Source organism: Rattus rattus, chromosome 1 (genome assembly GCF_011064425.1).
Source record: "Rattus rattus isolate New Zealand chromosome 1, Rrattus_CSIRO_v1, whole genome shotgun sequence".
NCBI classification, from domain to species: domain Eukaryota; kingdom Metazoa; phylum Chordata; class Mammalia; order Rodentia; family Muridae; genus Rattus; species Rattus rattus.
In genome coordinates, this window is record NC_046154.1 from 189436323 (window position 1) to 189448574 (window position 12252).

General features: G+C 39.1%; 1 protein-coding gene across 2 annotated transcripts in view; it reads left to right on the forward strand.

Annotated features, from left to right (window-relative positions):
* Positions 1 to 12252, forward strand: part of Osbpl8 (oxysterol binding protein like 8) — a 159018-nt gene that overhangs the window by 127074 nt on the left and 19692 nt on the right. For both annotated transcript variants that reach the window (XM_032912307.1, XM_032912315.1), the window contains 5 exons: positions 2732 to 2828; positions 5240 to 5338; positions 7130 to 7227; positions 9280 to 9369; positions 10939 to 11075. In XM_032912307.1, the coding sequence (XP_032768198.1) occupies positions 2732 to 2828; positions 5240 to 5338; positions 7130 to 7227; positions 9280 to 9369; positions 10939 to 11075 (521 nt within the window). The remainder of the gene's footprint in view (positions 1 to 2731; positions 2829 to 5239; positions 5339 to 7129; positions 7228 to 9279; positions 9370 to 10938; positions 11076 to 12252) is intronic.

A 12252-nucleotide genomic window follows, 5' to 3' on the forward strand; every position in this document is an offset into this window, starting at 1 on the left:
TTTTAATTAACTTGATATTTCTTATTTACATTTTAAGTGTTATTCCCTTTCCGGTTTCCAGGCAAACATCCCCCTAATCCCTCCCCTCCCCTTCTTTATGGGTGTTCCTCCCCATCCTCCACGCCATTGCTGCCCTCCCCCGCAACAATCCGTTCACTGGGGTTCAGTCTTAGCAGGACCCAGGGCTTCCCTTCCACTGGTGCTCTTACTAGGATATTCATTGTTACCTATGAGGTCAGAGTCCAGGATCAGTCCATGTATAGTCTTTAGGTAGTGGCTTAGTCCCTGGAAGCTCTGGTTGCTTGGCATTTTTGTTCATAAGGGGTCTCGAGCTCCTTCAAGCTCTTCGAGTTCTTTCTCTGATTCCTTCAATGGGGGTCCCGTTCTCAGTTCAGTGGTTTGCTGCTGGCATTCGCCTCTGTATTTGCTGTATTCTGGCTGTGTCTATCAGGAGCGATCTACATCCGGCTCCTGTCGGCCTGCACTTCTTTGCTTCATCCATCTTGTCTAATTGGATGGCTGTATATGTATAGGCCACATGTGGGCAGGCTCTGAATGGGTGTTCCTTCTGTGTCTGTTTTAATCTTTGCCTCTCTATTCCCTGCCAAGGGTATTCTTGTTCCCCTTTTAAAGAAGGAGTGAAGCATTCACATTTTGATCATCCGTCTTGAGTTTCATTTGTTCTAGGCATCTAGGGTAATTCAAGCATTTGGGCTAATAACCACTTATCAGTGAGTGCATACCATGTGTGTTTTTCTGTGATTGGGTTACCTCACTCAGGATGATATTTTCCAGTTCCAACCATTTGCCTACGAATTTCATAAAGTCATTGTTTTTGATAGCTGAGTAATATTCCATTGTGTAGATTACATTTTCTGTATCCATTCCTCTGTTGAAGGACATCTGGGTTCTTTCCAGCTTCTGGCTATTATAAATAAGGCGGCTATGAACATAGTGGAGCATGTGTCTTTGTTATATGTTGGGGCATCTTTTGGGTATATGCCCAAGAGAGGTATAGCTGGATCCTCAGGCAGTTCAATGTCCAATTTTCTGAGGAACCTCCAGACTGATTTCCAGAATGGTTGTACCAGTCTGCAATCCCACCAACAATGGTGGAGTGTTCCTCTTTCTCCACATCCTCGCCAGCATTTGCTGTCACCTGAGTTTTTGATCTTAGCCATTCTTACTGGTGTGAGGTGAAATCTCAGGGTTGTTTTGATTTGCATTTCCCTGATGACTAAAGATGTTGAACATTTCTTTAGGTGTTTCTCAGCCATTCGGCATTCCTCGGCTGTGAATTCTTTGTTTAGCTCTGAACCCCATTTTTTAATAGGGTTATTTGTCTCCCTGCGGTCTAACTTTTTGAGTTCTTTGTATATTTTGGATATAAGGCCTCTATCTGTTGTAGGATTGGTTAAGATCTTTTCCCAATCTGTTGGTTGCCATTTTGTCCTAACCACAGTGTCCTTTGCCTTACAGAAGCTTTGCAGTTTTATGAGATCCCATTTGTCAATTCTTGATCTTAGAGCATAAGCCATTGGTGTTTTGTTCAGGAAATTTTCTCCAGTGCCCATGTGTTCGAGATGCTTCCCCACTTTTTCTTCTATTAGTTTGAGTGTATCTGGTTTGATGTGGAGGTCCTTGATCCACTTGGACTTAAGCTTTGTACGGGGGGATAAGCATGGATCGATCTGCATTCTTCTACATGCTGACCTCCAGTTGAACCAGCACCATTTGCTGAAAATGCTATCTTTTTTCCATTGGATGGTTTTGGCTCCTTTGTCAAAAATCGAGTGATCATAGGTGTGTGGGTTCATTTCTGGGTCTTCAATTCTATTCCATTGGTCTATCTGTCTGTCTCTGTACCAATGCCATGCAGTTTTTATCACTATTGCTCTGTAATAATGCTTGAGTTCAGGGATAGTGATTCCCTCTGAAGTCCTTTTATTGTTGAGGATAGTTTTAGCTATCCTGGGTTTTTTGTTATTCCAGATGAATTTGCAAATTGTTCTGTCTAACTCTTTGAAGAATTGGATTGGTATTTTGATGGGGATTGCATTGAATCTGTAGATCGCTTTTGGTAGAATGGCCATTTTTACTATATTAATCCTGCCAATCCATGAGCATGGGAGACCTTTCCAGGATTTAGCTCAGTGGTAGAGTACTTGCCTGGGAAGCGCAAGGCCCTGGGTTCGGTCCCCAGCTCCGGAAAAAAAGAACCAAAAAAAAAAAACAAAAAAAAAAAACAACCAGGCGTAGTTATATGTTTTAGGGTTGGGGATTTAGCTCAGCGGTAGAGCGCTTGTCTAGGGAGCGCAAGGCCCTGGGTTTGGCCCCCCGCTCCGAAAAAAAAAAAAAAAAAAAAAGCCTAGATCCTACATTTTTAACAGCACAAGGAATGGTTACTCCGAGCTTTGTGCGCCTGTTGTTGGTGGGGGTGGGGGCAGGCTTGGAGGGACTCCTAAAACCCTCCCCTCTGGAAGCTTTATTATAGTCTTGTTAGAAATGGTATATTATCAATTCTACCTGAACGTGAACTCTTTTTTCTTGTGCTGTGAATGCCAGTGGATACATTTCCTTAGGTTCAGAAATCTGGTTGCTGTAATGATTGACATTTACTCTGTTGCTTACCAACTGTTCCTTCTTACTCATGCTCATATTTGAACTTTAGATACTAGCATAATACCAAGCTTGTTTTGTTAAATGTTGTGACTTCTCCTGTGTTCACCAGGTGTCCCATCACCCACCAATATCTGCCTTTTATGTCAGTAACCGAAAAGATGGGTTTTGCCTTAGTGGGAGCATCCTGGCTAAGTCCAAGTTCTATGGTGAGTGCTGCCTTGTCCCAAACTGTGCTTCTCCAAAATGTAGTGTTTCTGATATGTTTTCATTTGTAAATAAATTTTATTTGACATTTTTGGCAAGGATTTCGTGTCATTTAAGCACCATCTTTAACTGAGCCCTTTTTAGTTCTTATAAAAAGGCATATTTTACCTGTCAGCACATACATGTAAAGCATCACTTAAGGGTGGGCACAGTGAGTGCCTACCACATCCTTCTCATGCCTTGTGTATTTACTTTGCCTTTCTCTCATCAGTTTATCTGGTTTTGTTTCAGTGTACCTGAGGGAATTGCTCTATCATTTCTAGTCTTTGAGTATAGAGAGAATCCAATTTGGCCCTGGGTCATTCAGTAATGGTATTTAACCTTGGGCTAATAACATACTACTGAAAATGTTTGTGAGTACAGAAAGGACTAAAGAAAAATATGGTAGGAAACCTTAATACAATGCCTTTGACAATTCAAAGAAGACAGTTACAAATTGTGAGTGGTAGAATATTATCTTTAAATGCTATTATTTGGCTTTCTAATTATAAAGATATTTAAAAACTCAGAGAATTAAATTTAAGGACTTTAAACCTGAGAGAAAGCAAACATAAGTGTGAAAAAGAAAAGCTAAAATATGTAAACAGAAATCTAAATTTTAATGATGTGAATGGTCAGAGTCAGAAACGGGTCTGTGACAGGAGACCTACAGTATAACAGCTTCTGTCACGAGCACCATAGCATGTCCCTTTAGTTTTTCAACACACCCTTCCCCACACCAATTTTGCTTTTGATTTGAATTTTTTTCTCCAAAAGTTCCACATATTTTATATTGAGATTATTCCTCTCAAGCTTCAGTCCCCTTACTATCCCAGCTACATTGGAAGAGGCTTTACTGAGTCCTTGTTCCACCCTGTAGACATCCCTTTCTGAGCACCAGGTGCATGCTTGATGTTTTGGTTGTTTCTGCATTTTGCTTCCTTTTTATGTGTTAATGCAACTTATGACTATATTACTATTATATGTAATATAACTTACATAACTTATTTCTTTATAGTTTGAAAGAATCCAGACTTCACAAGGGTACTTTATGTTTCTTTTTTAAATCCTCATTTGCTTTCCTTTGAGTACAGACATCTGAGGGGACTATATATACATATATACATATATAACTTATGAAGTAGCCTATTAAGCAAATAGCCATGGCATCTCTCATGTTGAAGTCTAGAAAAGTTGATCTAGAGACAGTAGAAATGGTAGCTACCAGAGGTTGGACTGGTTGGAAACCAGGGGAAGGTCACGGCTGTGCATATGTCCAATATCAGCTCCTATAGACCTTTCATAGCTGTAGAATACTGATTTTAAAATTTTAAAAACTAATGCTTGATACAGTAGCATAGAGAAATCTGAAAAATATAATGCTTGCTACATTTGGTAATAATAGAAAGATAGAAAACAGGTCACTTTCCCCAGAGATAATAGGGATGGTTTAGGATAATGGGTTAGACCGATAGGTAGGTGGGTGGGTACATGCATACCTAAGCAGGCAGATAGACAGACAAGTGAACAGGGATCAAACCCTATCCTTTGGGCATGGTAGATAAGAGCAGAACTACATTTCCAGCCCTTAGTCATTTGAGATAGTCATTTAAGACCTTTGTGTATGGTTCAGGCCAGTGCTGGAGCCCAGTCCTCCTGTGTCTACCCTCAAATGTTGATAAGAGGTATGTGCTACCAAGCCAGACTCCTCCATGCAGTGCCACGTACTAGTACACTTAATGCTTAAAATAGGCCATCCACTGTACGTTAATTATACCCCATTAAAGATCTAGATGTTAAGGAAAGAAAAACATGAGACCCAAGCTAGAAGAAATCACTATGACATTTTATCACTTGAATTCTGCATATTTTTAAAGCATTTAAATAATTATCAACTCAACTATAAATAGTTAAAACTTTAGATTTACATATATTGGACTTAGTCATGATGGGATTTTTCATTTGACTTAACTAAACAAATACTTAGGTATGCCTTTTGGAAATACTCATTTCAGCCAGGCAATGGGGGCACATCCTGGCTGAATGTGTAAATGTCTTTCATACCAGAACTTGGGAGACAGAGGTGGATCTCTGAGTTTGAGGCTAGCCTGGTCTACAAAGTCAGTTCTAGGACAGCCAGGGTTACACAGAGACTCCCTGTCTCAAAAAGCCCATAAAAAAACAAAAGAAGAAAAATCAAATCAAGTCTTATAAGATTGAGAATATGAATCAAGTAATGTTTCAGTTAGAAGGTGCTGAATACATGTTTTGGTACATGCATTGAGATTAAGATATTTTTAAGTATTTCTACTGCAGGAATATGGTTGGATTCATTTTGTGAAATGTAATACTTTTTTTTTTTTTTTTTATTTAGGAAACTCATTATCTTCGATATTGGAGGGAGAAGCCCGGTTGACTTTCTTGAATAGAGGTGAAGACTATGTTATGACAATGCCGTATGCTCACTGTAAAGGTAACTGTTTCCCGTTCGGTTGGCAGGTGTTTCCTAGAACATTTTTGTAAGTAAATATATGTGCCTGGAATTTGTTGCGTTTGAAATAAACTAAGAAATATGTCTGAAAGCCTTGACTCATAGTTCTGTGAGCATATTGCTGTTTGCTGACTACTTCAGTGGTGAAGTCATTCATACAGACTTACCTTTTTGTGATGCATACCTTCAGAACCTGATTTATAACAATGGAATTTCCTTGCATTTATCTCTTATAAAGGCTTTGAAATTAAATGGAACTACCTATTTTAGAATCCCTAAAAGTTGTTTTATGCACTCTTGCACTAATACCCTTTATAAAGTTGAATCTGCTATTTTTCAATGTAGCAAGTCCTTTAAATTATTTTCCTCACTCTATTTGACAGTTTCTGAGTCATAGCCTTGCTATATAGTTTTAAGGCTGCCCTTAAAGTCAGGATCCTCGGACCTCAGACTCCCTAGTGTTGAGATCACTAATGGGGCTGCAATGCCTGGTTTACATTTGGCAAAAGGACAGATAGCTCTCAGAGCTTTGCATACAGTTCTTAAAATAAAAGTGAAATAAAATACCTACAATTTTAAATGAATAAGAATCAATGATGGTAACAGATGTGTTTCTGTGTTGCCAAGTTTCAATAATTATTTTATAAAAGGGGAGTCCCATGATGAAGTAAGTATGAGAAACAGCATTCATTATCTGTGTCCTCTCAGAAGTTACTATTGTCCATTGCTTATCAAAGGCCACCTCAGCTGCCCGATGCCATAAAACATGCACTTGAACAAACCTGTTCAACTTTCTGTAGCTTAGAATGGTTTGGAACACAGAACTTATTTTGTGGTTGTGTTTGTTTGCTTAACTTATCTGAAATTGGTTCTTGTTATTTGTAGCAATTATATTCTATAAATAACAAACATGGAATCAACACATATTGAACCATTGTTTCTAGAGAAAGTAATGAGTTTACATTGTTTGGAGTCTCTTACTACATACATTATTTCCATCAACTAATGAGCACATAACCTTGTATTATGTGTGCTTGTATTTAGAAATTTTATTCATTGTTCCTTACATTACTGATTCATTGATACAGACAGACAGATAGATAGACACACACACACACACACACACACACACACACACACACAGCACTATAGCTCAACTGAATGAAGCAGTAACAAATATTCCTCTAGGTGTCATCATAACCTTGTACTTCAGAACACCATACCCCAGTGTTGCAGCATTGCACTGGAGCAGTTTTCAACAGCAAAATGATCACAAAATACAAAAGTACAGAACACATAATGAAAATATTTTGCAGAAGAAGTATGGACATTGAAACAACACAGTGGGCCTAGTTCTGCCTCAGCGTCAGCTTACTCCCGAGCATGTCCATGAACTACCACAAAGCACAGAGGAGTCCCCATGTGGTTAAAATCTTTACTCTACTTACTGTGTGTATGTGGAGTGTAGCCTTTAGGAGTAGGCTCTTCCTTCTACCTTCTAGGTGGGTGCCAGTGGAGTAACTCACAACCTAGGGTGTGACAGGAAGTGCTTTTACACGTCATCCCATTGGCCCACCTCTGTACTTTAAACAGTTGGTAAAACTACCAACGAAACACAATCCGAATACACTTTCAGTGTTGTGAAACAGGCGTCATGTCTGCATGAGACAGAACGCCCTTAGATGACAGGTTCCTCCTAGAAAGGGTAAACTTACAGAGCACTGCTTGTTTTACATCAGTGTCTGTCTTCAGCTTTTGTATTTTTCTCTTTAGGAATTCTTTATGGCACAATGACACTGGAACTAGGTGGAACTGTCAACATTACCTGTCAGAAGACTGGGTACAGTGCGATACTTGAATTTAAACTAAAGGTTGGTAAAAGGTTGAAGGGACACTAGCCGGCTGGAGCTTGTGGCCTGGCAGGCATCGCCCATCTCCCGATTCCTTCTGCCTCGCTAAAACCATTAGGTCACATTCCTAAAGCCAGTCACCCAGGTCTGTTCCCTTATGTTGGCCACATCCTCCTGAGGCCGACTACCAAAGTCCAGCTATCAAAAGCCCCCTTTGGATAATCTAATAACATGCCCAATTAAAATTAAACACCTCATCCTAACATGGGGTTTCCACTTTATCTTCACAAACTGCCATTTTCCTGTGTGCCATATCTGTCTCCTCTCTGTCCAGAGGCAGTCTTTTGTCCCATTTTCAGACAGCTACCCCAGCCCCTTGTCCCTCTTCCTCTGTCTCCTGTCTTTGTCCCTTATCCCTGCCCTTTGTCCCTCTGGGGAAAACAAATCTCCTTTGTGCTGAAAACTTGGTCTTGGGGGTCCTGAGCTGACCTTTCCTTTCGGTGGTGTCACCTAAGGGGAAGTTGTGCTGTAAATACTGAAGGGAAATTGAGCTGTGAAATAAGAACTAAATAAAAAACATGATTATGTCAGGTCAAAGAGAAATACATCCGAAGGCATTCTCTGCCAGTATCTTGATACAACCTGAGGTAAACTAATATTAAAGCCACCATTCCTTTTGCTAATTTCATGATAAAACTTGGTGCTATAGAGGAAATACGACTTAAGTGACTGAAGTGTCTCTGTAAATTCAAACGTTGCTTTACAAGACCCCAGAAGGTAGATATGAATGAGACTCTGGTTGTGTACAGTAAGACAATTTTATATTAGTTATCATTTCTGTATAAAAATTACTTTGAACTCACATGCTTACAAATAATCACGTGCTCATCATATTTATATGCTAAAAATTTGTATAGGGCACATTAGAGATGGCTTGTCTCTTAGAAAAGGTTGGGCTCCAGGAAGTCTTGAAAAACTTGAGTGATTAGTTGAGAGCAGAACCTTCTAAAGACTTGCACCATTATGCGTCTGCGGCCTGAAAGGTCACAACTGTTACACTGAGCACCCATTCCTGTGGCCTTTCTGTGGGGCTTAGCTTCTCATAGCATGGCCGATTCAAGGTAGCTGGAGGGCTTACTTAGCAGCATGAGGTTTCCAGATACAAGAGTCATGGTAGCAAGGTGAGAACTCAACTGCCTTCCATCACTAGACTTAGAGGTCAAATTTACAACATCTTTACTATGGTGTATTGTGTTACCCACCCACCCAAGCGCAGGGGAAAGGGGATGTTTATGGTACTTCTCAGGAGGTGGCAAGATCTCACTGAAGAAGAGTGTGAGGCCGGAGAGGAAAGGAGTAGGCACTGTTGAAGCCACCTTTGGAAAATTCTGTCAACAAAAGGGAATTTTGAATCCTTTTCACAATGTCAGTTATATTTTAGTACACTGTGTTCAATAAAAAGAGGAGCTATAATGACAGTTGTTAACTGCCTCCATGTTGATATTTCAGTGACTAAAATCTCTTTGCTAAAGACAAGGAACTCCTAAGTATGATGTGGTGCAGTCCCCTTGCCTTGCCGGTTCTCACAGTGTGGTGATACCAGCTGGAACATCAAATGCTCTTAGACAACACTAATGTCGTGAAAACTCAAGCATCAAAACTTGCTCTCTGAGCAAACACTTTAGGCAATGTTACATTTTTCTTCTAACCTTATTTTTTGGAAAGATTGTTTTAATTTTTTAATTCCCTCGTTTTTCTGAGGTGTCTGTTAGTGTGTTGCCATATCGATAGGGTACAGTCCTGCAGGTTGGGCAAGAGCAGCACTTCAGACTGCGTAGGTGTGGATCCGTATACCTGCATGATCTTCTAAATTACGTAGATGTCACAGTCTGTTTTTAGCTGTATTTTACACAATCACAATGAAATGTATCTTTTAAGTCTCTAACTTAAATTTGAATCATTTTCATTGTTCTTATTTTCACAAGTATGGTAACTGTACTATTTTGAAATGTGGATTTCTACAATGTACGTAAAATATAAACTAAAATGCTATTACTTTCCTTCTTTTAAAAGCCATTTCTAGGGAGCAGTGATTATGTTAATCAAATATCAGGGAAACTTAAATTGGGAAAAGAAGTCCTCGCTACTCTGGAAGGCCATTGGGTAAGTATTTTTACATGTCAGCATTATAAAAATAATTTTATCTGATGGAGAAAATGGGCAATCACATTGTAAAAGTAACACTAGTTAAATAAACTTTATCTTAAAAGCGGGTATTTTGGTATTGTTCTATTGCCAGTAACACTTTCTTTTGTATAATGTTTTGTTTCTAAGATTTTTAAATGAATATAAGTAGCTATCAGTTACATGGCGCTTACTGTGTACATTATTAGGAATGTAGCTCTTATTTATCAATACTTATTAATACTTAGTTGGACTTCATGAAGTGAGTTCATGAAGTCCATTCATATTTTTCTTATTTATTTTGTGTGTATGTGCGTCTGTACATGTGCTATGACACACATGTGGAAGTCAGAGGACACCCTACACAAGTCTGCACTCTCATTCTACAACAAGGGCTCCAGGGATCAGGCTCAGGTCATCTGAATTGGTGACAAGCACCTTTCCCAGCTAAGCCACCTTTCTGACACATACACAAGATGCCTCTATTTGAAAAGGGAGGAGAGTAAAGCACAGAGAATCTGAGTAATTAGCGTAAAGTAAGCAGTGAGCTGAGAGCTGAGCCCTGACTCTGGCTGGACAGGACTTCCCAGTCAGACAAGGATTTCTTCTGTGGAGATGGGAAGGTGCAGAAGTATTTAACAGTAACAGTTTTGGTTTACTTCTCTGCCACCCAGACTCATACTCATATAACTCCCCAAGGAGCTTACATGACTGAAGTGGATTGTGGCGTGGTTTTAGATGTGTCTTCACTTAGGATATGCAAAAAAAAGTATGATGGAAAATGAAGCTAGATTTAAGGACTCAGCCAATGGCTACATAGCTTTTGCAAAGTGACTTTTTAAATTCTGTCTGTTTGCATGCGAGTGTGCAAGGTCAGTTCTTTCCTTTCACAGTATGGGTCTCAGGAATAGGTCATCAGGCTTGGTGGCAAATGTCTTTACCCATAGAGCCATCTCCCTGGTCCTTTTAATTGACTTCTTTCTGAATATTATTTGGAATATTGGTAAAGCCATCTTTGTCACTTTATGTCATTTTGAGACAGGGTCTCATTCTGCAGCCCTAGCTAGTATGAAACTCAGAGATCTTCTTGCCTCTGCCCGCTGGATGCTGGGATTAAAGGCCTGTGCCACCACATCTTGACAAATAGTTGTTCTAAAACCATAAAGTGTCTTAAGACTGTGTTCAATTTTTAATGGTAAGAAGACGCCAGATGTTTTTCAGTAATTTGATCTTCTCCATTGTGCACAGCATCTCGTGACTGCAAACACTGTGCTCTTCTTTGACAGTTCAGATGTAGTACGCTTTGCCTGTACTAATTGAAATTTGTTAAGTAAAACATAAAATCTCATGAACTTTTTGTGCAGCCAGCCTATTTTTTTATACAAATGGAAAGAATTTGGGATTTTGAGAAGTGTACTAATTACATTTGTTTTAGGATATCTTTTAGTAGACTTCATCAGCAGGAAGAATTTGTTAGTGTATTATTATACTGTGTGATCCTCTTCTAAATAAAATAACCATAGTAATTTTTAATTCCTTTAAATATAGGATAGTGAAGTTTTCATTAATGACAAAAAGACTGATAACTCAGAGATTTTCTGGAATCCAACTCCTGACATTAAACAGTGGAGATTAATAAGGCACACTGTAAAATTTGAAGAACAGGACGATTTTGAATCAGAGAAGTAAGTACACCATTTTTAGCTAATTTCATGAAAATTAAGGAGTATTTTGAGTTGCATAATTATGTAGTCACACTATTTTCTGTCTGCTGTATTGTTAGCTCTGCAAGAAAGTTTGTCATTTGTGGGATTGGAAGCCTTCTGGGTTGGTGTATGTGACACAGGAAACTTCACATATCATCTTGATTCTCTGTAGCTCAGAGTTAAAATGTCCTCCTTTTTCTCTCTTCTACTCCAGTGCTTTAATTTTTGTTTGCATAAAATTACAGAAGCAATCAATGATTCTCAGTTTCTGCCTAGCATCTGCTTTCTCCTCTGACTTAGGCCAGAAGGGGAAGTGACGAGTTCTGTCCTCTGAAACAGATAGTGCCTGACACCTGATGCTGTGGACTCCACAGGGGCCAGTTAGTTGGGCACTACCGTAGATTGTTATTAAGTGACGAACTTCTTTCAGGAACTCTCTGACTTGGATAAAGTTGCTGTTTGTACCTCCTCTTTGAGAGTTCTGTGTAAATGTTGCTTTAGTACACATGTGATACCCATGAGTCCTTAGATGTGGTCCTGCTTCCATGACTCAAGCCTACATGTACTTTATTTTCTACACAAAATCTAGGTTGTCAGCATTGGAAAATGTGTATGTATCCATTTTTAAATTCTATTTCCCCGTGTAACAGTCACATGATGCTCCCTGTCCCAAAGGACATGCAATCAACACATATATCCATTTTTGGTATGTGTATATAATTCAATATTTTTATTTTTTATTATGGAATTTTATCCAGAGCCTTAAATTTGCTGTATAGCTGAGATTGATCATGAACTAGTATTACTGATCTTCTTGTCTCTACTTCCCAATACTGGGATTATACTGGGCTAGCACAACGTATTTTAAGCATGAGGTAATAAGACTTAGAAAAAGAAACCTTTTTTTTTTTTTAACCAGCTAAGTAGAATGCATAACAAATTTCAAAGCCCCTCTCAGTGTTGACATGGTCCTTCTCAGACAGGTAAGACAAAGGTTATGTCATACTCTCATTTAGCTGATGAAAGAAGCTAGATTTCAATACGGGAAAGCATTTTCTCATGCTGTTAAGTTAGTGGCTCTCAACAGTGTTGGTGTATGTAAGTCTAGAAAGCATTAGTATCCACTCTTCGGCCTGTTCCTAGAGAATGCATTTAA